At 33.1% G+C, this 23,402-nt stretch overlaps 1 protein-coding gene across 2 annotated transcripts in view; it reads left to right on the top strand.

The window, feature by feature from the left end:
- Positions 1-23,402, top strand: part of CNTN5 (contactin 5) — a 1,452,729-nt gene that overhangs the window by 1,099,038 nt on the left and 330,289 nt on the right. For both annotated transcript variants that reach the window (XM_002754648.7, XM_078339900.1), the window contains one exon: positions 23,110-23,291. In XM_002754648.7, coding sequence (XP_002754694.4) covers positions 23,110-23,291 — 182 coding nt within the window. The remainder of the gene's footprint in view (positions 1-23,109; positions 23,292-23,402) is intronic.

Below are 23,402 nucleotides of genomic sequence, written 5' to 3'. Positions count from 1 at the left end.
ATCCTCACTGAATCTTGAAATGTCTGTGTGCCTCTACTCAAGGTGCTTAGCACTACTGAAGAAGCCACACAATGCTACAGCATGGTCCCACCCTAAATGTATCTTCCCTACCCTTACTTTGGCCCGCAGTGCTGTGCACCAGTCTTCTCTGTCTCCATAGTGACTAATTGCAGCACTCACCTTCACCTCCTGCTCGTATAGGAAAGGTCAGATGCTACTTTCCAGAGATAATTGAGAATATTAGACAAAAGATTGTTTCACTTGTTAACTTTAAATCTATAAACTTGCCACCCTCTGTACACATCCCTCTTTTCTCAACTCATTTTTAGAAGGAAAAAAAAAAGACTTTCCTATCTCTCATGTAAATCCACCTTCCTTCTGTATTCTACCTCCTGCTTTTTAGAGATTAGACTCTCTTGTTGTTCACCTTCCCAGTGTTTCCAGCCACTCCTTTCTACTGGCTCTTTCTCATTTGCATCTGTGCATGTCATTTCTCAAGTCTCAATAGAGCTTACTCTTGATTTTTTAACTTCTGTATACCTCATGTGTAACCTGGATGTAATAGTAATTCCTGCTTCATAGAGTCATTATAAAAATTAGTTCCTTGGATTTAATATATAGCAAGAACTTAAAAGGGGGTGTGGGCCCTGGTAGAAGACCAGTTCATATTCTTCTTTTTTATCTAGCTATATCTGCCCAAGCGAAAAACTAACATTGTTGTCTTCTTTTTAATCATTGATAGTCTGCCCATTATCAAATCTTGTTAGTTCTATGTTTTAAGTATCTTAAACGTCTACTTCTTAATACAACCCCATTACCTTTACCCAGACTGGTCACCTGTTTTCATGAACCAAGTTTAGTTGGAGCACAGCCATGTCCATTTACTTATATATTATTTGTGGATCCTTTCACTCTACAACGGCAGTGTCATGTACTTGGAATAGAGACCATCTGGTCCACAAGCTTATATGTTTAGCATGTGTTTCTTTAAGAAAAAATATGCTGAGCTCTATCCTAAACTCAATTATGAACATCACTCTCCAGCTTAAAACACTTCAGTGTTTTCAGTAACTATCAGGAAAAGTCCAGGTTCTTTAAAAGGGTTCTTACAGTACTTCATACTCAGCCTTGTTTCCTCTTAAACCTTATCACTAACTAGTGCTAGTGAAGCAACAACCATACTAAACTTGTTTAAGTATCTTAAATACACTCTTCTCTCTCACATCTCCAGGAATGAGCATAGGCTACTGACTCTTCCTGGATTGTTTTTTCTCTCTCTTCCCTGTCAGGTTAACTCCTACCCATTATTCAGATGTGAACAACAATACTTCCTGATTCTTGCCACACTAGATTTGCTGTGCCTGTGTTCGTACTTTCTTTACGTCATGCCCAGTATTCTTGTAGTCATTACTTAACTAATTAAATGAATTCACATCTGTCATTCTCCCCGTTGTCAACTGCATGTCTATGACAAAGCCTAGAACATAGTAAGTGCCTTATATACAATTGCTGAGTGAACAAATGAATGAATATGGCATTATTTCAGAATTTCTCTCAGCTACTTTCAAACTTACTCTTGTTTTTTGGCAAGGCTGGTTTGGCATGTGATTCTCTTGGGTCCTCCCTCTTTTGCTGGCTACAGGTATTTTTTTGTGTGTGGTTTGGAAGATAAGAAGCACCTAGGCAAAAATGACATGCGAGAACGGAGGGCATCCAGTTGCCTCTAGTTGGGACATAGCCTGGCATTCGCATTTATTGCTTTCAGTGCTAAATAACTTTAATGAAAGAAAAAATTATCATTGTTTTAAAAAGCAGTGGCAAAAACATAAAGGTCATATCAGATCATAATGTCAGAGACTATCAAGATTCTTTACCTAAATTAGGTTCTTTGCCTAAGATAATTAAAAGTGATGCTGTGTATTCTGAACTGTGTCAAGTCCTAAGCAGAACTAATACTGGGGGAAGGCTGTGAGTTAATACATAATCACACATTCTGAGTCAAGAATCAAAAAGCAAAGAGATCTAAAGCTCATATTCAAGTGAGATGCAGTTAATATATTCTCCCTGAAGGCCAATTATTCTAATCATTTGGAGGCTGTGACAGTGTGGTTCCTTGCCTCAAGGGAAAGATTTATATACTTTCCTCTCAAGAAGAGCCCAAGCTTTGCACTCACTGCCCCTGAAGGTTTCCAAACTTTTTCAAAGAAAAATTTTGCATTCAAAAGTTTTCGCATATCATGTAGATAGTGGCAATCATCCACATTAGTGGTTTAGTTTTGTTCTCTCTCTCTATCTTTTTTTTTTTTTTTGAGATATAGAATCATAAAAGAAAGGGAAAAAAAGCCTTTGGCTCAATAGCTTTTTTTATGATAGCTTTTTATGTGCTTTCTTAGAGAAAAGGTATAAAACTTGGTTCTTTCAGCTTCTATCAAAGATATACAATGTTTCCTTCCTTTTTGTGCAAGTCACAAAGGAGCCATAACTGTATATATTTTCACATCAGATGTAAAATTCATATCTCACTTGTGACTTATGCAAGGAAAATAGGAAGCTCCATTAGACAGATCCACAATTTGTCTGTGAATAGTGATTTGCAGTTGGGGAGTACTTTCTTTTGAAATCGTTAAATCTTTACAGCTAAGTATTCCTTCTGCCTTGACACATTCTACACATTACCTCATCTTATGTATAAAAATGATCTTTAAAAACACCTTTAATGACTTCAACAATGGCCAAAGTTCAGGTAACACTTTCCATACTTTCAAGAACCACATTTGGAGGCAATTTTTATCTTGTCACTTTGATGGAGCATAACAAAAAGCTTGTGTCAGAATTTCAATATGGCTTCTCATAGTCTTCTGTGATTAACAGAGATATTTTTGAGCCAAATGAATAGTGTCATCCTCGGTATAATATTAGCTTTAAAAAACGTACTATATCTTCAAGTTGCATTGTTTATTGTACATGAAAATCAAATGTGTAGTTGAACAGATATAAATTCAACAGAACTAAAATAGGAGAAAAACAGACTGTGCTCTGCCTTTTCATAAAAACTGACGTTTCCATTCATTCATCCCATGTAGCTAAAATCAGTCCTTTATGTGTGTGTATGTGAGAAATAACTCTACTTTCAGATTATTATAGAGAAATTTGTTCTAAATAATACCATAATTTTAAGTAAATTAAAATTTTACTGTGCTCTCAAATATTTTTTAAATGCTAAATACTACAAAAAATGAATGAATCATTCTTGATTTCAAATCAGCCATTTGAAAACAGCAAAATTATTTCATTTCCCCTAAGTTGTTATGTACTGTATAAATGAATATGGGGCATTCAAAATGCCAGTAAAACCTTGGCACTGTCATCAGGCTCAAGATCACTCTTTTATTTAACAATAGCTTATGTTTGGAAGTCTTTCCAAACAAGTTTTAAAAATAATTTTATATTCCAAAGCTCCAAATAACTTGAAGGCAAAAAATTTAGGATACTTGTTTTAAGGACACAAGAAAGGAAAATCTAAATAAATAGCATTAAACTTTCACAATTTGAAGATATTTTTATTTTTGAAGGGAAAATATGCACTTTCCATATACTTGCAAGTACTTTCTTATACCCCATCATGCATTCTTTAGCATACCTAACTATGTAACGTTCCACTCATTTGTCTTGCTATCTCATACTATTCTGTGTGTTCATGTACATGGATTTTCCTGTCAGGAACATTTTTTGCTTTCTGAAAAAATTTTCTTTATCTTTCAAGGCTCACCTCACATGTCATCTTTTCTGGGCTACATTCCCTCACCTTCTTCTCTAACATAAATAGTCTTCTTGACTATGTTCTCTTAACACTCTTTCCTTCTGTATTTGTATCATTTGATTCAGTTTTTTGTATTAGGTTATAAATTGATGCAGTTATTATAGCATTCACTTTATTTTTGTATAAATTCAAAGAACGCAGGTGCAGTTTTGCTCCATGTATATATGTGTCCTGGTGAAGTGTGGGTGTTTAGTGTAACCATGAGGTGATGTACATAATGCACATTATACCCAATATGTAATTTCTTATCCCTCACCTTTCTCACCCCCTCCTACCCTCCCACTTTTTTCATGGACACTCTGTGTCCCTATGAACACATTAGTTAGCTTCCATCTATAACTGAGAATATGTAGTGTTTGACTTTCTGCTTTTGAAAAATTTTTGGTTCATTCCGTGTTGCTGCAAAAGACATTATTTCATTCTTTTTTATGGCTGAGTAGTATTCCATGTTGTGTGTGTATACACACATATATATATACGTACATGTACATGTATATAATATATAGCTAACATTTTCTTTAATTTCCAATCATTCATTGATGAATACTTAAGTTGATTCCATATCTTTGTTATTGTCAATAGTACTGTGACAAACGTTTGAGTGCAGGTATATTTTTAATACAGTAATGTATTTTCCTTTGAGTAGATACCCAGCAATGAAAGTGCTGAATTGAATGGTAGTTCTATTTTTAGTTATTTGAGAAAACTTCATATTGTTTTCCATAGAAAGTATGCTAATTTACATTTCTTCCAACTGTGGATAAGCATTCCCTTTTCTCTGCAACTTTGCTAACATCTTACTTCTTTTTGCTTTTTAATGATGGCCATTTTGACTAGAGTAAGATAATATATCATTATGGTTTTAATTTGCATTTATCTGATGCCTAGTGATGTTGAGTAGTCTTTCTATTCTTTTGACCATTTGTGTGTCTTTTTTTTAAAAATGTCTTTCCATATCCTGCACTCACTTTTTAATGGGGTTTTTTTGTCACTTTTTGTGGTCGTTGACTTGTTTGAGTTTCTTGTAAATTCTGGATATTAGTCCTCTGTTGGATTCATAGTTTGCAAATATTTTATCCCATTTTTCAGATTGTTCACTCTGTTAATTATTGCATTTTATTGGTCTTCATTTTAAATACAGGTCTGGCATATACTGAGAACTCAGAAAAGTTATATTGAGGAGTTAATAAACATAACAAGATGGTTCACCCTGCCAATTGACTACATAATTTCTCTAATTACTGATATTCTCAGGGTTTTTTTCCTTACTATTGGGTCTACTTTTTTCTTATACCATCAAAATGCAGTTTTTTATGGGGGGGGAGTTCAATTTCTTTTCTTTTTTTGTTTTTTGCATTATACGTTTTGGGGTACATGTGAAGAACATGCAAGATTGTTGCATAGGTGCACATGTGGCAATGTGATTTGCTGCTTTCCTGCCCTTCACGTATATCTGGCATTTCTTCCCATGCTATTTCTCCCCAACTTCCCACCTCCCACTGTCCCTCTCTTATTTCCCCCCAACAGACACCAGTGGGTAGTGCTCCCCTCCCTGTGTTTATGTGTTCTCATTGTTCAACACCCACCTATGAGTGAGAACATGCGGTGTTTGATTTTCTGTTCTTGTGTCAGTTTGCTGAGAATGATGGTTCCCAGGTTCATCCATGTCCCTACAAAGGACACGAACTCATCGATTCTATTGGCTGCATAATATTCCATGGTGCATATGTGCCACATTTTCCCTGTCCAGTCTATCATTGATGGGTATTTGGGTTGGTTCCAGGTCTTTGCTATTGTAAACAGTGCTGCAATGAACATTCGTGTGCATGTGTCCTTATAGTAGAACGATTTATAATCCTTTGGATATATACCCAGTAATGGGATTGCTGGGTCAAATGGAATTTCTATTTCTAGGTCCTTGTGGAATCACCACATTGTCTTCCACTAATGGTTGGACTAATTTACACTCCCACCAACAGTGTAAAAGTGTTCCTATTTCTCCACATCCTCTCCAGCATCTTTTTTGTCGAGAGTTTTTAATGATCACCATTCCAACTGGCATCAGATGGTATCTCAATGTAGTTTTGATTTGCATTTCTCTAATGACCAGTGATGATGAGCATTTTTTCATATGATTGTTGGCCTCCTGTATGTATTCTTTCATAAAATATCTGTTCATATCCTTTGCCCACTTTTGAATGGGCTTGTTTGTTTTTTTTCTTGTAAATCTATTTTAGTTCTTTGTGGATTCTGGATATCAGCCCTTTGTCAGATGGGTAGACTACAAAAATATTTTCCCATTCCATTGGTTGCCGATTCACTCTGATGACTGTTTCTTTTGCTGTGCAGAAGCTGCGGAGTTTGATTAGGTTCCATTTGTTGATTTTGGCTTTTGTTGCCAATGCTTTTGGTGTTTTGGTCATGAAGTCCTTGCCTACTCCTATGTCCTGAATGGTTTTGCCTCGATTTTCTTCTAGGGTTTTTATGGTGTTAGGTCTTATGTTTAAGCCTTTAAACCATCTGCAGTTAATTTTTGTGTAAGGTATCAGGAAGGGGTCCAGTTTCTGCTTTCTGCACATGGCTAGCCATTTTCCCAACACCATTTATTAAACAGGGAATCCTTTCCTCCTTGTTTGTTTTTGTCAGGTTTGTCAAATATCGGATGGTAGTAGATGTGTTGTGTTGCCTCTGAGACCTCTGTTCTGTTCCATTGGTCTATATCTCTGTTTTGGTATCAGTACCATGCTGTTTTGATTACTATAGCCTTGTAGGATAGTTTAAAGTCTGGTAGTGTGATGCCTTCCACTTTGTTCTTTTTGCTTAGAAATGACTTGGCAATGTGGGCTCTCTTTTGGTTTCATATGAAGTTTAAGGTGTTTTTTTCCAGTTCTGTGAAGAAGGTTATTGGTAGCTTGATGGGGATAGCGTTGAATCTGTAAATTACTTTGGGCAGTATGGCCATTTTCACGATATTGATTCTTCCTAACCATGAACATGGAATGTTTCTCCATCTGTTTGTGTCCTCTTTTATTTCATTGAGTAGTGGTTTGTAGTTCTCCTTGAAGAGGTCCCTTACGTTCCTTGTTAGTTGTGTTCTTAGGTATTTTATTCTCTTTGTAGCAATTGTGAATGGCAGTTCATCCTTGATTTGGCTCTCTTTCAGTCTGTTATTGGTGTATAGGAATGCCTGTGATTTTTGCACATTGATTTTGTATCCTGAGACTTTGCTGAAGTTGCTTATCAGTTACAGGAGGTTTTGGGCTGAGATGATGGGGTCTTCTAGATATACAATCATGTCGTCTGTAAATAGAGACAATTTGGCTTTCTCCTTTCCTATTTGAATAAACTTTATTTCTTTTTCTTGCCTGATTGCTCTGGCTAGAACTTCCAGTACTATATTGAATAGGAGTGGTGAGAGAGGGCATTCTTGTCTAGTGCCAGATTTCAAAGGTAATGCTTCCAGTATTTTCCTATACCATATGATATTGGTTGTTGGTTTGTTGTAAATAGCTTTTATTATTTTGAGATGCATTCTGTCAATACCTAATTTATTGAGGGTTTTCAACATAAAGGGCTGTTGAATTTTGGCAAAGGCCTTCTCTGCATCAATTGAGATAATCCTAATAGAAATTTACAGAACTCACCACCCCAAATCCACAGAATATACATTCTTCTCAGCACTACATCACACCTACTCTGAAATTGACCACATAATTGAAGTAAATCCCTCCTCAGCAAATGCTAAAGAACGGAAATCATAACAAACAGTCTCTCAGACCACAGTGCAATCAAGTTAGAACTCAGAATTCAGAAACTAACTAAGAACCGCACAGCTTCATGGAAACTGAAAAACTGGCTCTTGAAGGCTGATTGGATAAACAATGAAATGAAGGCAGAAATAAAGAAGTTCTTCAAAACCAACGAGAACGAAGACAGAACATACCACAATCTCTGGGACACATTCAAAGCAGTCTCTAGAGGAACATATAAGCAATAAGCGCCCAGATGAGAAGCAAGGAGAGATCTAAAATTGACATCCTATTGTCAAAATTGAAAGAGCTAGAGGAGCAAGATCAAAAAAACTCAAAACCTAGCAGAAGACAAGAAATAACTAAGATCAGGCAAGAATTTAAGGAGATAGAGACACAAAAAAACCCTTTAAAAAATCAATAAATCCAGGAGCTGGTTTTTCAAAAAGATCAACAAAATAGACCACTAGCCAGATTAATAAAAAAGAAGAGAGAGAGTATCCAAGTAGATGCAATAAAAAACGATAAAGGGGATATCACCACAGATTCCACAGAAATTCAAACCATCATCAGAGATTATTACAAAAAATGCTATGCACATAAACTAGTAAACCTGGAAGAAATGGATAAATTCCTGGATACTTGCCTCCTCCCAAGCCTAAACCAGGAAGAAGTTGAAACCCTGAATAGACCAATAACAAGATTTGAAGTTGAGGCAGCAATTAAGAGCCTACCACACACAAAAAGCCCATGTCCAGATGGGTTCACAGCCGAATTCTACCAGACACACAAAGAGGAGTTGGTACCATTCCTTCTGAAACTATTCCAAATAATCCAAAAAGAGGGAATCCTTCCCAATTCATTTTATGAGACCAACATCATCCTGATACCAAAACCCGGCAGAGACTCAACAAGAAAAGAAAACTTCAGGCCAATATCCATGATGAACGTAGATGCAAAAATCTTCGATAAAATACTGGCAAGCCGATTGCAACAGCACATCAAAAAGCTTATCCACCATGATCAAGTAGGATTCATGCCGGGGATGCAAGGGTGGTTCAACATATGCAAGTCTATTAACGTAATTTACCACATAAACATAACCAAAGAAAAAATGCAGCTTTATCTCCTACTGCCAGAAATATTTTATCATACTGACTGTAATTTCACATTGTGTATCTACTTACCCCTTAGCCGAAGCCTTATCTTCTGTATTACTTTTATTTTTTCTATTCATACTGGATTCCTTTCCCTAGCTGATTGAATGAAAAGATGCAAAGAAATTAAGACTTTATTCCAGCCAAGAAAATGCTTAGGCAGAAGCCAGGTAGTCAATGAATATACCACAGAAAATTAAGGCCTTAAGAACTTAGGTAAATGGACAATAGTCATTTTAACTTCAGTCACAATGGCTTAAGGTTGTGTGTTCTTAGGTAAATAATTACGGGCCAGCAATAATTACACATTGTGGGCCCCAAACACAAACTAGGGTAGAAATGCTTTAAAGATTGGAGAAAGAAGAACAAAAAAGGCTAAATCAGTAGTTTTGTCTTTTAGCATGGAAAAAATATAAAAATCTAGATTTAAGAACATAATATCAGGAAGCAGTTATCCTCACATGAAAGAATTAAGTTTTATTTTCAGTGGGACTTCTCTCCTGCTTTAACTATTTATGCATAGGTTAGACAATTGGCAAAAATGTAGGGCTAACAAAACTTAAAGTAAGGTGTTAGAAGTCACTTTCCCTCCAATATGAGACTAGAGACCAGTGCTCATTGGGAAAACACAAGTGACCACATAAATTCTTTTAGATGTACATCTATTATTCCAAAAAAAAAAAAAAAAGAGTTCTGCTAGAAATCTGCTAGAGATGCCATTACACAAACCAATAGGAATTATAAAGTCTGATGATGACAAAATGAATTTTAAAACAAATTTAAATGTTCAAATAAGATTTATTCACCCACCAAAATTGATATTTGAAAAAGGATTACAGCTATCTCAGAGAATACATGAGCTGATATTTGAAAAAGGATGACAGTTATCTCTGAGAATACATGAGAAATGAATAAAGACAAGAAACACTTTGGTTTATACTATTTTTGATGTAATATCTGATTAATAGAAAATGTAATTATGAATCCAGCAACAAACTGGGGAACTAAAAGAGTACCAAGAGTAACAATAATTTTGAAGCTCACTGCATAATATTTTCCAGTCCCATCTTCCTGTCTTCCCTCAAGAGGGAATCAACAGCCTAAAATACATGTTCATCATCTTTGTGATTTAAGATGGTATTTTATAACACATGCACATATATTTTAACATACATTCTTTATTTTTGCTTAATTTTTAACATTGCTAAGATTGTATTATGACATACATAGTCATTTTTGATTTGATTTTTTTCCTCAATCTTTATTTTTAAGATTGCTCCATTGTGTTCAAGGCAGTTGTAATTTATTCATTTTATCTAATAAATAATCATCTAATGTGTAAACACATAAAACAAATGTATTCATTCTTCGGTTACTAGACTTTGGAATGTTAACAGATTAATTTTTCCCCCATTGAAACAATTTTGGACTGCCACTAATAAGCATTGCAGGATAATTTGTCCCATATTAGGCCTCAAGTGTAGACTAATTAAAAAAACAAAATATATGGAGCATTTTTTCTTATATATTAGATAACAGGCATTGCAGGAATGCACCTCCCCCCACCCCCCAGAGAATGTTTAAAAAGTGAACTTGACCATTATCCCAGTGTTTTTCCAGGAAAATTTTTATCAGAAACTGACCGAGAAAGGAGAAACTCAAGAGGAGCGTAATGTCACAGAGCTGAAAGGACATCAATAAAGCTGAAGTGACTGAAATTTATAGGGCAAGTAACAGAAATAGAGGAGTTACACAAGAACAACTTCTAGGCATCTGCATTGGGATCTTATTGAGTATTTGAACAAATACTAAGCTATGAATGCACAGGGTGAAAAACTAAGAAAAACTTGTAGAGAAGGAAAAAACTACAGAAGACCTGAAAACAAACAAACAAGAACTAAATACTCAACTGGGTTGGGAAATCTTCAAACTCCAGTTAACCAGAGAAGTACAACCTCATGGTTCATTGAGTAGAGACTGAAAAAAAAAAAAAAAAAGATCAGGCCATAGGAGTAGGGTTAATCTAGCTCTAAAATAAAAACTATTCTAAACTCACCCTAAAATAAGAAGATTGCAAACAAGTTTCAGAAGGATTAAGCTAAACCACAAGTAAATTAGCTGCATGCCAGAAAATAATTGCTGGTGATTAAAGGATAAAAACAAAATTCAGAGACCTGACCATGTGAAGCCCCTAATAAAAATTGCTAAAAATGTGAAGAAACAACAACAAAAAGAATATAAGGACTGTAACCAGGAGATCAGTGAAATCAGTTGATCAGGCAATAAAACATTCAAATCACTCAATACAGCATTCCCTGAAATATCAGAAATATTGAAATAAACAAAAAAAAAGTATTTTAAACAGCTGTTATGAATATGGTTAGTCATTGTGATGGCTAATCTTAGATGTCAACTTGATTGGAACCAGGGAAACCCAGATAACCTGTAAAGCATAATTTTTGCTTTATCTGTGACAGTGTTTCTAGATGAGGTTGTCACTTGAGTCAGTAGATTGAGTAAGGAAGAATTACCCTCATCAGTGTGAGTGGACATTGTCTAATCCATTGAGGACACAGAATTTTTAAAAAGAAAAAAAGAGAAGGATGAATTTGTGCTCCTTTCTGGAGCTGGGACATCCATCTTCTCCTGCCCTCAGACATTAGAACTAAATTTTCTTTGGCCTTTAGACTTGGGGACTTATATCAGTGGCCCCCAAACTTTCAACTTCAAATAAAGTTACACTATCAGATCCCCTGGTTCTTTTTTGGACTCCGACTGGATTACATCAAAATCCTTCCTGGTTCTTCAGTTTGAAGACAGCATATTGTGGGACTTCTCAACCTCTATAATTGTGTGAGCCAATTCCCGTAATAAATACATATATGTATAAATCTATCTCTTATTGGTTCTGTTTCTCTGGAGAATTCTAATACAGTCATTTAAAGGAAAACAGTATAATCAAGAGAGAAACAGAACTATCTTTAAATATATAACTTTTAGAATAAAAAGACTGAAGTAAAAGAATTTACTAGATTGGATTTATAGCAGATTAGACACTGCAAGAAGCAAAGATCAATGAATTTGAACATAGAGCAATAGAAACTCTGTAAAGTATGATATATAAGGAGAAATGAAATGGAATTATAGCAATGCTTAGCAGAACAATTAGTTACATAACATATAACAAGCTTTCATCTCAGAGGAGAGGGATAGACTGAAAAAAGTTTGAAGAATATAAAAATATATTATCTATATTGTTGTAAAACTTAACCCTACAGATCTCCAAAGCTCAATGAAATACAAGCAGGGTAAAACCAAAGAAAAATACAGGAAGATACAACATAATCTAATTGATGAAAAACAATTTAAGGGAATTTTAAACAGTTGACCTGGAGTTATATATCCAGTGCAAATATTCTTTAAAAAATTAAATATGTTTATTCTTTTTAAAATAAAGACTTTTTTTAGCTAAAATAATTTGCTGCAGCAGATAGCAGTACAAGAAATGTTAAGGAAAATTATTTAGGTTGTAGGAAACGTAATACTGCTTAACAAATCCACACTTCACAAAAAAAAAAAACGCAAGAAATGTTTTTAAAATATGTGTGTACATATAAAATATATGTGCCATTTTTAATTTCTAATTTTTATTTCCACTTTCCTTGTAAAGAAATAATGTAACAATGAGTTTGAGGGTTTATAAAGCACATAGAAATAATGTGTATGATAAGAATGGCACAAAGGGTAGGAGGGAGAACCTGTAAGTATAATATGGTCAGATGCATATTGCAAACTTTACAATAGTAAAGCGCATAGCACAGAAAACAAAAGGCTATCTTAAATAAACTAATATAAGTTAGCCTTATATTAGCTATTAATAAAATATTAACAACTAATAAAAAAGAGAAAAATGATATGAAAACTTACGGGATAGACAGAAAATATATATTATAATGCTAGACTTAAACCCAACCACAGGTAATTATATTAAATGTAAATTCACAAACCAAACCAAAGACACACATTGTCAAGACTGGATTAAAAACAAGATCTTATAATATACTGTCTTCAAGAAATCAACTTTAAAAATAATTGTTTTTTATATATGAATATACATGTGAAAAGCAAAAGACTAAAAAGATATACCATGAAAATACTCGTCACAGGAAAGCTGAAGAGAGTATCTTAACATCAAAGTATACTGTTCCAAGTGTTGCCTAAAGACAATAATGAACATGTTATAATAATAAAAAGTTTAACTTCTCAAGAACACTTTCAAATCCAAAATGTATGTGCACCTAGTAACAGAGCTTTAAAATGTATGAAGCAAAAACTGACAGTATTTAAGAGGAAATTGACATTTCACAATAATAGTTGGAGATTTTAACACCCTTCTCTAGTAATTTATCATTTACAAGAACAGCAGGACAGAAAAATCAGTAAATAACCTCCTTCTTCAGTAATTTATCAATTATAAGAAGAACAAGAAGACAGAAAATCAGTAAAGTACAGAAGACATGAACACAGCTATTAACCAACTTGACCTAATTGATATTTAAAGAACTCTACCAACCAACAACAGAATACTTATCTGCACATGAAATATTTACCAAGATAAATTATGTGTTTGGCCATAAAACAAGTCTTATTTTTAATAAAAGACTAACAATTAAGAGAGTACGTTCTATAATTGCAACAAAATTATGTATCAATAACAATATTTTTTAAAAATCAAATATTTAGAAATTTAAAACACACATCCAAATAACAAAATAATCAAGGAGAAATCACAAAAAGGAAGCAGAAAACATTTTGAACTAATTAACAATGAAAATACAGTATGTGTTTGATATAGTTAAAGCAGTGCTTACAGGTAAATTTTTATCATTTAAAAGGGAAAATTCAAAACTTAATTATCTAACCTTCTACTTTAAACAAATGGAAAATGAAATCAATTTAAGCTCAAAAATAATAAAAGAAAAAGAGATTAAGTAGTAGATATCAATAAAATTAAAAATGGACCTATAACAAGGAAAAGTAAAACTCAAATTTCATTTTTAGAAAATACTAATAAAGAAATGCAAATCAAACCACATTGAGATACCATCTTATACCACTTAGAATGGTGATCATTAAAAAATCTGGAAACAACAGATGCTGGAGAGGATGTGGAGAAATAGGAACACTTTTACACTGTTGGTGGGAGTGTAAATTAGTTCAACCATTGTGAAAGACAGTGTGGTGATTCCTCAAAAATCTTGAAATAGAAATACCATTTGACCCAGCAATCCCATTACTGGTTGTATACCCAGAGGATTATAAATCGATCTATTATAAAGACACATGCACACGTACGTTCATTGTGGCACTATTCACAATAGCAAAGATTTGGAACCAACCCAATTGCCCATCCTTGTTAGACTGGCTAAAGAAAATGTGGCACATATACACCATGGAATACTATGCATCCATAAAAAAGGATAAGTTCATGTCCTTTGCAGGGACATGGATGAATCTGGAAACCATTACTCTCAGCAAACTGACACAAGAACAGAAAACCAAACACTGTATGTTCTTACTCACAAGTGGGTGTTGTACAATGAGAACACATGGACACAGGGAGAGGAACATCACATACTGGGATCTATTGGGGGCTGGGGGACTAAGGGAGGAATAGCAAGGCGTTAGGAGATTGGGGAGGGATAACATTAGGAAAAATACCTAATGTGGATGATGAGGGGATGGAGGCAGCAAACCACTATGGCGCATATATACGTATGTAACAATCTTGCAAGATCTGTACCTGTACCCCAGAAAGTAAAATAAAAAAAGACCAATACCAACAACAAAAAATATTAATAAAACTTACAAACATCAGAAACAAGATAAAATTCAAATAACTTGTATCAATCATGAAAGAGGAAATATCACTACATCTCTATCCTAAAACATTTAAAGTACAGGAAGGCAATGTTAATTGACATTTAATTTCAGAAGTAGGTCAAATAAACAAGATCCTTAAAAGAAATAATTTTTATAACTGGCCCAATAAGAAATATAAACTATGAATTTTCCCATATCAATGAAATTAAATTTTTAATTAAAAACCTTTATACTACAAAAAAAATTCAGAACCAGTTAGTTTCATTGATGAATTCTATCAAACATGTAAAGAAGAAATTACATAGCATACCCAACCAACTTGGGTTTATCTCAGGAATGCAAAGTTGTTTTAACTATTAAAAATCAATTTATATAATTTGTCCCATGAATAGAGTAAAAGAAGATCTTACATTCGTTTTAGTAAATGCAGAAAAAGCATATAACAAAATCAAATATACATGATGAAACTGCCAAATATGTAGGATTGTAGGGCAACTTTCTCATCTAGGAAAAAGGCACTTACAGAAAGTCAGTATTCAGCATCATAATGATAAGAGACTAAACCATTTCCCCTTTCTTTTTATCTTATCACCACTTCTGTTCCACACTTAATGAGAGTCCTGATCAGTATAGTCAGGCAGTAAAAATAATAATTACAGCTTTGAGATTGTAACAGAAGGAATAAGATGGCATAAATGTGTATGTGTATTTTCAGGACTGTACCAAAAAAGCCCTAAAATTAAAATTTAAGGATAAACTAAACAAAACGTGCATAAGACCTATACACTGAAAATTGCATAACATTTCTGAGATAAATGAAAGAATACCAAATTAAATAAGGGGATATACTGTATTCATGGAATACAAGACTCAGTAGTGTTTACAAGTCAATTCTCTCAAAATCGATATATGGATTAAACATAATCGAGTTAAAATCCCAGCATGCTTCTATTTTTGTAAAATTTAGCAACCTACTTCTGAAATTACATGAAATTCAAAGCACATGAAATAGCCAAAGGTAGAAAAAGAAACAACCTTGGAAGACTTACACTACTTAATTTCAAGATTTACTCAAGAATTATTCTAAAAGTAAAGATAATCAAGAAAATGAGACTTTGGCATAAAAATAGGCTGACAGATTAATGGAACAGAATAAAGCTCAGAAATTTACCCACCTTATAAGGTCGATTAGTCCATCAAAAAATGCCAAGTAATTCAATAGGAAAAGGGCAATATTTAATATTTTAAATAAATAGTGTTGAAACATACAGATATCTCTGTTAAATAAATTGATCATTTAACCCTATCCTGTACCATAAACAGAAAATAAACTTAAATTGGATCATAGCGTTAAATGTAAACCTATGACAGTTCTAGACCAATATATAGAAAAAATATCTTCACTTTTTATTTTCTGTAATTAGAAAATACTTCTTAAGATGAAAACAAAAAAAAATCACTAAGAAAACAACAACAACAAGATTACAAGAACTTCATCAAAATTAAAACCTGCATATGTCAAAAGACAACGGCAAGAAAATAAAAAGGCAAACTTAGATTGGAAGAAAATATGTACAATATGTATTTAAGGAAGAATTTGTATCCAGTATGAGCTAATAATTCTTACATTTCATGCTAGGCAGGAAAAAAAATGGGATATAAAAATGAACCAAAGATTTAAATATACCAATGGCTAATAAAAACATGAAAAATAGCTCCAAATTGTTAGTCATCAGGCAGTACAAATTGAAACCACACTTTAGTATCACTACAGAACTACAAAAATGGCTAAAACTAAAATGATTGACAATACTAAGTATTTTCAAACTTGTAGAACAACTAGAAATTTCAGGCATTGTTGATAGATGTATTACATTATACAGCTACAATGGAAAAGTAGTCTGGCAGATACTTATACAGTTGTACATTTTTTACCATACATTCTAGAATTTCTGTGCTTTTACTTACCCAAAAGAATCAAAAATGTACTTTCACAAAATACTTGTACCAAGTTTTATTCAGAATAGCCTAAAACTGAGAACAAACCAAATGTCCAAGTCAGCAGATGTCTGTCTAAACAAATTATGGCAAATCCATATAGTGATAAACTCAGCAATTAAAAGGAATTAACTATTGATGTGCATGAGAACTTAAATGAATTTTATAAATCTTATATGGAGGGACAAAAGTCATATTCAAAATATTATGTACTGTATTCAATTTACACTAAAGTATAAAACTGTTTATTCCTAAATTATGGAAGTCAGATCATCGATCGCCTGGGACATGGGTTAGATAATTGGGAAGAGACATGAGGAAGAACTTAAGGTTTAAAAAAAGTGTTCTATATCCTAATGATCCTGATTGTTCTCATGGTAAAGGCAAGGGTCTGAGAGAGAGCAGCACAAAAGACTTAACGCTACATTATAATGGCCAAAGCAAGTCATAAGGCAAGCCATACTAAAAGCATGGGTTACTAGACTCCCTCTTCTAATACTAATTCTCCTCTTCTAATTCTAAGAAGATGTGCAAAGTTACATGGCAAAAGGATGTGAATACAGGCATTGATGGAGAATTAAGACCAGTTTTTTAATTAATCTGCTATACTGACCAAGGTCCCGCATTTTGCATTCTTTGTATTCTGTTTTCATTTATTCTTCCAGCAACCTAACCATTATGTTCCTGAGCTTATCTATTTCTTCTAATAATTCAATGAATGTAGCTAGTAATAATCAACACACATTTTTAACGTTCTATCTTGTAATTTCTTTTAGAAGCATTTCAGATTACCTTTCCAAGCTATCAAGGATGAGAGTTTTACCAAATGTTTTACCGCTGCATAGCATGAAACTTCATCTCCTCATTCTCCGCTATGCATTCCTTTCTGTCTTCGTCCTCACTGTTGTGGCAATTCCAAATGTTTGCTGTCTTGTTATGTCGGTTACCCATTTCCGTTTTCATGTGCTAAGTTCTGTGTTAGTAAGATAATGCTAGAAGGTATAAAACATAAACCCTAGAAAGTCTGGAGCTTAGCGAGGTATATATTTATATCTCACTCATGTAACATCTGACAGAATGTTATTGGTGGCGTTGGTGAGGTAATAATTTTGTACTTTCCTGTACCTGATTTCAACCTGTTACTTCCAAATTTGCTCTGGGTATTGATATCAAACTATCCATCAAAAGAAGAGTAGAGATTCATACATTTTTTAAAACAATGCTACTATGATTTATTGCTAGAAATCATCATAACCATAGTCAAAAAAAAAAGTAAATGTATGTGCAGGAGACAAAAAAAAATTGATTTGGGGAAGAGATAGAGTTTCCAGGCTTTGCTATATTCCTCATTTGTTTGTAAAATTATACTCTTTTTTTTCTGCTATTTTATTATTTTGCCATTAATTTCACTATTTATTTCTGAAATCAAAAGCTAATCAGTATCTTAACCACCTTCCTTTCCAAATGAAAGAACTTGAGGACACATTAACTCATCATTACCTTCTTTTAATTACATGCTCTTTTTGGTCAGTATTTTGTGCTCTCACTTTTTATATACCTACATTGTTTTTATTACTGTTGTTATTACTATTGTTTGTATTTTTTCTTACCACTTCTTTATTGCATCTTTAACTTTCTTTCTGGAGTGATTTTTCTTATTCTTGAAGTATATATCCTTTAGTAATAGTTTGTTGGTGAAAAACTGATTCAATTGTTATAGATCTGTTATCCTCATCTCTTTTTGCACTCCTAAAGAAAAATTTACAAGACACAAAATTATGTTTATAGATCATTTTCCCCTCTCTCCCACTATATTGAACATAATTGTTCCAACATCTTTTCCTGCTTCCATTGCTGCTGTTGAAAAGCTAGTACACATGCTAATCATTGTTGTTTTATAAATTATCAGTCTTTCTTTCTGGCTACTTTTAATACACGTTGTTGGTGTTCTGTGGTTTTAGTCATGCTTTGTATATATTGTTTCTTGATTCATATCCTTCATTATAGGAAAATTTTATGCTGAATTCTTTTCAGATATTACATACTCTTCTCTCTCTCCCTCTCGCTTATCTTTCTCTCTGTGTCTATATCTATTATCTTGGAGTGGATTTATGTTATACCCTCTAGCTTTTTACTACATATCTATTAACTGATGCCTATATTTATATATTTTCTGTCTCCCTTCCTCTCAGTGCCTAATTCTGTATATGAAACTCTAATCTATCTACAACTTTTGGAAATATTCTTTTCACCTATGTGTAATTTGATGTATAACTCAGCCATTGAGTTTTATGTTTATATGATTATATTTTTGTTTTTAATTTCTATTTAATTTTTTATCTGCATATTTACTTTTGTCATATCTTGTTTGATCATTTTTAATCCACAATTATTTTTTCTCCAATTTTATTGCTGTGAACATTCAATATGAAGTTATGTGCTATTCTGTATTTGTGATTTTTGGATAACTGAATAAGAACAATCAATTGGAGTGACAAAATCAAAAAGTAAAATTCCATTATTAAAATACACAGATTACCAAATGTAGTTTTCCAGTCAAAAAATTAAATCTAACCATTTGCCATTTAGAGGAAATCAGATGAAAATAAAGTGACACACCATGAAAAAAAAAAAACTAAAAATAATAGGATAAATAGGCAAGGAGCATGAGCTTAACAGAGTATTTGTAGAGATAATTTAAAGCAAAATTATTACATTGGAAAGAGAGTCATATTTGGTAAAGGAAAATTAAAACTATAAAAATAACTTTAATGAACATGTATTTCTAGAGAGAAAATTAATCAAAACACAAAATAAAACTTTTAGACATGTAGGAAGATGCTGGTAGTAATGATAATAGTGGGAAATTAACATACCTATTGCAGTCTGAGAGATCAATTATGATGAAAATACAAAGGACAGAGAGTAGTGTTTTTGTGGACTGGAGGGATAAGTAAGCAAGCTCCACCGCCCTCTTTACTGCTTCAGGCAGACTACTTTGCATCTATTGACGTGGATTGTTTTATTTTATTTTAGCGTACGAGGATTTCACAAGAGATAAATTGTTCTAAAATTATTAGAAACACAAAAACAATCCGAATGACCATTAACAAAATCTATTTAAATGCTAATTTATAATCATCCATCAAAAATAAAATAGACTTTTTTTTAATAACATGGAACTTGCACCAAAAATTAATTCTGTATCTAACTAAACAGATTGACTAAGCAGGTTAAAGAAAGTAGAAACTGTGTATCACTCTGTGTATCAATACATATCCTGTGTAGCTATACCTTGTATATCAGCAGAAAAGATACTCATATGATTTTATTATTAACCATGAATAATAATTATATTTATCATTCAGCTCAAAAAATTAAAGTATAATATAAATGCACTTGTTGCAAAAGAGGAATTAGTAAATTAAAAAACAGAAACTCATGAATTAAAACAAAATAAGTAACAAAAACTTAAAATGCTTGTTTTAAGACCAGTAAAATAGACAAACCTCTGACATAGCCAATCATTTAAAAATTATTATATCTAGCATTTATTGGGTGCTTACAATTTGCCATGTATTTTACTAAGTAATTTATTAATTTATAAGAATTTATTTCAGTCTTCAAAATAGTATTTTTGACAATCATTCGTTTATTTCATAAGCATTTATTAACAATATACCAAACATTATATGAGGCAATCAGGACATACTGCTAAACAAAATTCCACTGCCCTCAAGATATTTACATTTTGGAGAAATAAATAAATAAATATCTTCATTTTATGGATGAGAAACAAAATTTAGAGAACTTAGGTAAATTTTCTAAGGTCACATAGCATCTTTGTGTCCAAATTGTATTTGAACCCAGGTTTCTCTGAATGCCCATGCTCCTAACCAGTATGTAATGCTGTCTCTGTGGGGAAAAATACAGAAAACGTATATTACCAATCACTCATCATTATGATACTGCATCTGTCAAAGCTGTCTATAAACAAACTATGAACCCACCAATGAATAAGCTCACAAACAACCTTAATAAGCTACAGACAATCTCACCTTTAAATATATGCAAACATTCTAGCATCTATTAAAATAATAATATGTCATAGTGGTATAAAAAATATTCCAAAATGTAAGGTTCATACTTTCTGGATATTAAATACATGTGCCTATACCAACAAGCAAAAATTGCCAACTGCTTAATCCAGCAACTTCAGTTTTATGTTTTATTCAGAAGCAATAAAGCAGAAAGGTATTCCAAGATACATAAGAGTGTTTATCATAACATCATTTATAATAGAGAACACTGTTATCAATCCTATAGGAAAAAATAAAAGGAAAATATCTTACACTTAACAGTTATAATTCACGGTAGATAGTTATAAGAGACATAAGTAAGATACACAAAGCATTTTGTTATTTAAAAGAAAAAATTCTAGTTGGCTGCATAAATTAGGGCTTTGCTGAAGAGGAGGCATTTAGGACAGGTCTCAAAGGATGAGTAGCATTTTAACAGATATGACTGGAAACACAGAGGGATGTGTTTCTGGGTCAGGAAATATGGAAAGAAGCAGTGAGAAATCAAACTGTAAAGTCACCTGGGTCCAAAGCATGAAGTGTATTAAATAGAAATAGTACTAAATAAATCAGTGGAACAGAACTGAGACGCCTGAAACAGATTCAAGTATGTGGGAACAAATTATATGACAAAAGCAACATTTTAAATATTGTGGGAAAAGGAGTTTTACTTATTTAATGATGCTGAAATAATAAGTTACATTCCCTATCTCATGCCAATAAACACATATTGTCTAGATGCATGAAAGATCCATAGAAAATGCTACCAAAAATACTTCAGAAAATACTCACAAGCTTAGGTTTGTAGAAAATTTTCTAAACAAGAAAAAAATCAGAAGTCAGGCGGGAAACTATAGACATGTTTCTTTTTTCCCAAAAAAAAATGTTATTAAAATTGTGTTACAGGAACCATCGTAAGCTAATAGTACACTGTGGAAGAATAGTTCAATGCCCCAAATGCAAATAACTCTGAGAAATTAAAGAACACAGATAAGCAAATAAAAACCTAGCAAAATAAGAAAAATGACATAAACAAGTCACTGAAATGCAGATGCAAATGGCCAGTAAAATTATGAAAAGATGTTCAACATCCTTAGAGTTTGGGAAAATATTAAATAAGCAATAAAATATTTTTTAACCTATGAAGACTAACAAAACTAAGCAGATTCATCAAATGCAATGCTGGCAAACATGCAGGGAAACAGTATCACATATTATCAATAGGTAGGGAAAGTGCTACTATATTACTGAAAAACAATTTGACAGTACTTATTAAGATGAAAAATGTGCATGTCCTTTGATCTGTCAGACCAAGTTTTGTGAATGACTGCTAGAGAAAATACAATACTACATGAAATATGTGCAAGGTTGTTTATGGCAGCATTGATTTTTAGTGATTATAAAAAGAGAAATCAGGCGGGGCATGGTGGCTCATACCTGTAATTGCTCACTTTGGAAGGCCAAGGCAGGCAGATCACTTGAAGTCAGGATTTCGAAGCCAGCCTTGCCAATATGGTGAAACCTCATCTTAATTAAAAATACAAAAATTACCCGGGCATGATGGCACTGTGCCTGTAGTCCCAGCTACTCAGGAGGCAGAGGCAGAGGCAGGAGAATTGCTTCAACCCGGGAGGCAGAGGTTGCAGTGACCTGAGATCACACCACTGCACTCCAGCCTTGCTGACAGAGCGAGACTCCGTCTCAAAAAATAAAAAATAAGAATAAAAATTTTTAAAAAAGAAAGAGGAAAATACTGCAGCTGTGTTCATTGTTTACCTACAAGAGGACAGTTGATTAAACCTGGTACATCTATACGATGAAATAATATGCAACTATTAAGCAGAATAAGCCAGGCAAATATTTACTGAATATGATTTTTTGATAGTAAAATAGCAAATATACAAAATTTATATTTTAAAAATAATGAAACAAAAATAACTCATTATATGTGTGAACGTATGCTTCATGGAGATGAAGTGGGAGATTATGCGTACATCGTATTTGCTATTTGGCCAGAAAGTAGGATTTGCAGGGTTGGTGGCAAGACAAGTTTTTAGTTTACTTAATTCATAACCCTTTTGTTTCACTCATTGCAATAAGCACATATTAGTAGTTTTGCCAAATTACTCTTGTCATTTACAAAAATATAACATTTTTAAAAATAAATCATAATTGATTACAATTCTTATTGTCTTTGAATTACTTTCCTGAAATATGAAAGGAAAGGAAACTATCTTTGTATCATCTGACTCCTTACCAGACAACCCCAATGGAAAGTGAAGTATATCAACCAGCACATGGTCCTTAATCATGATTATATTTTATTGCACTCAGCCTATTAAGTGCTTAAATTACCAGATAACAGAATCTGTGTTCCTAACAGTGGAAAGTGTTATTAACAGTATTTTTGTTCCCTATCGTAGCCCTGTTCCAACAATCACATGGATGAAGGTTAATGGTTATATTCCTAGTAAGGCACGTCTGCGGAAATCTCAGGCAGTGCTGGAAATACCAAATGTACAACTGGATGATGCAGGCATTTATGAGTGCAGAGCTGAAAACTCACGTGGAAAAAATTCCTTTCGTGGACAATTACAAGTATACAGTAAGTGTTTTCAACAAAGCATGATTGCTCTAGTCCCAAAAGTCAAACTAAAAGTGGAAATTAACTTTAACTATTGTTTGTTAAATACATAAAAACCAAATAATAATTCAT

The sequence above is a fragment of the Callithrix jacchus genome, chromosome 10, assembly GCF_049354715.1.
Source record: "Callithrix jacchus isolate 240 chromosome 10, calJac240_pri, whole genome shotgun sequence".
NCBI lineage: Eukaryota > Metazoa > Chordata > Mammalia > Primates > Cebidae > Callithrix > Callithrix jacchus.
Note: the sequence above shows the minus strand (reverse complement) of the source record. Positions and strands in the feature narration are given on the sequence as shown.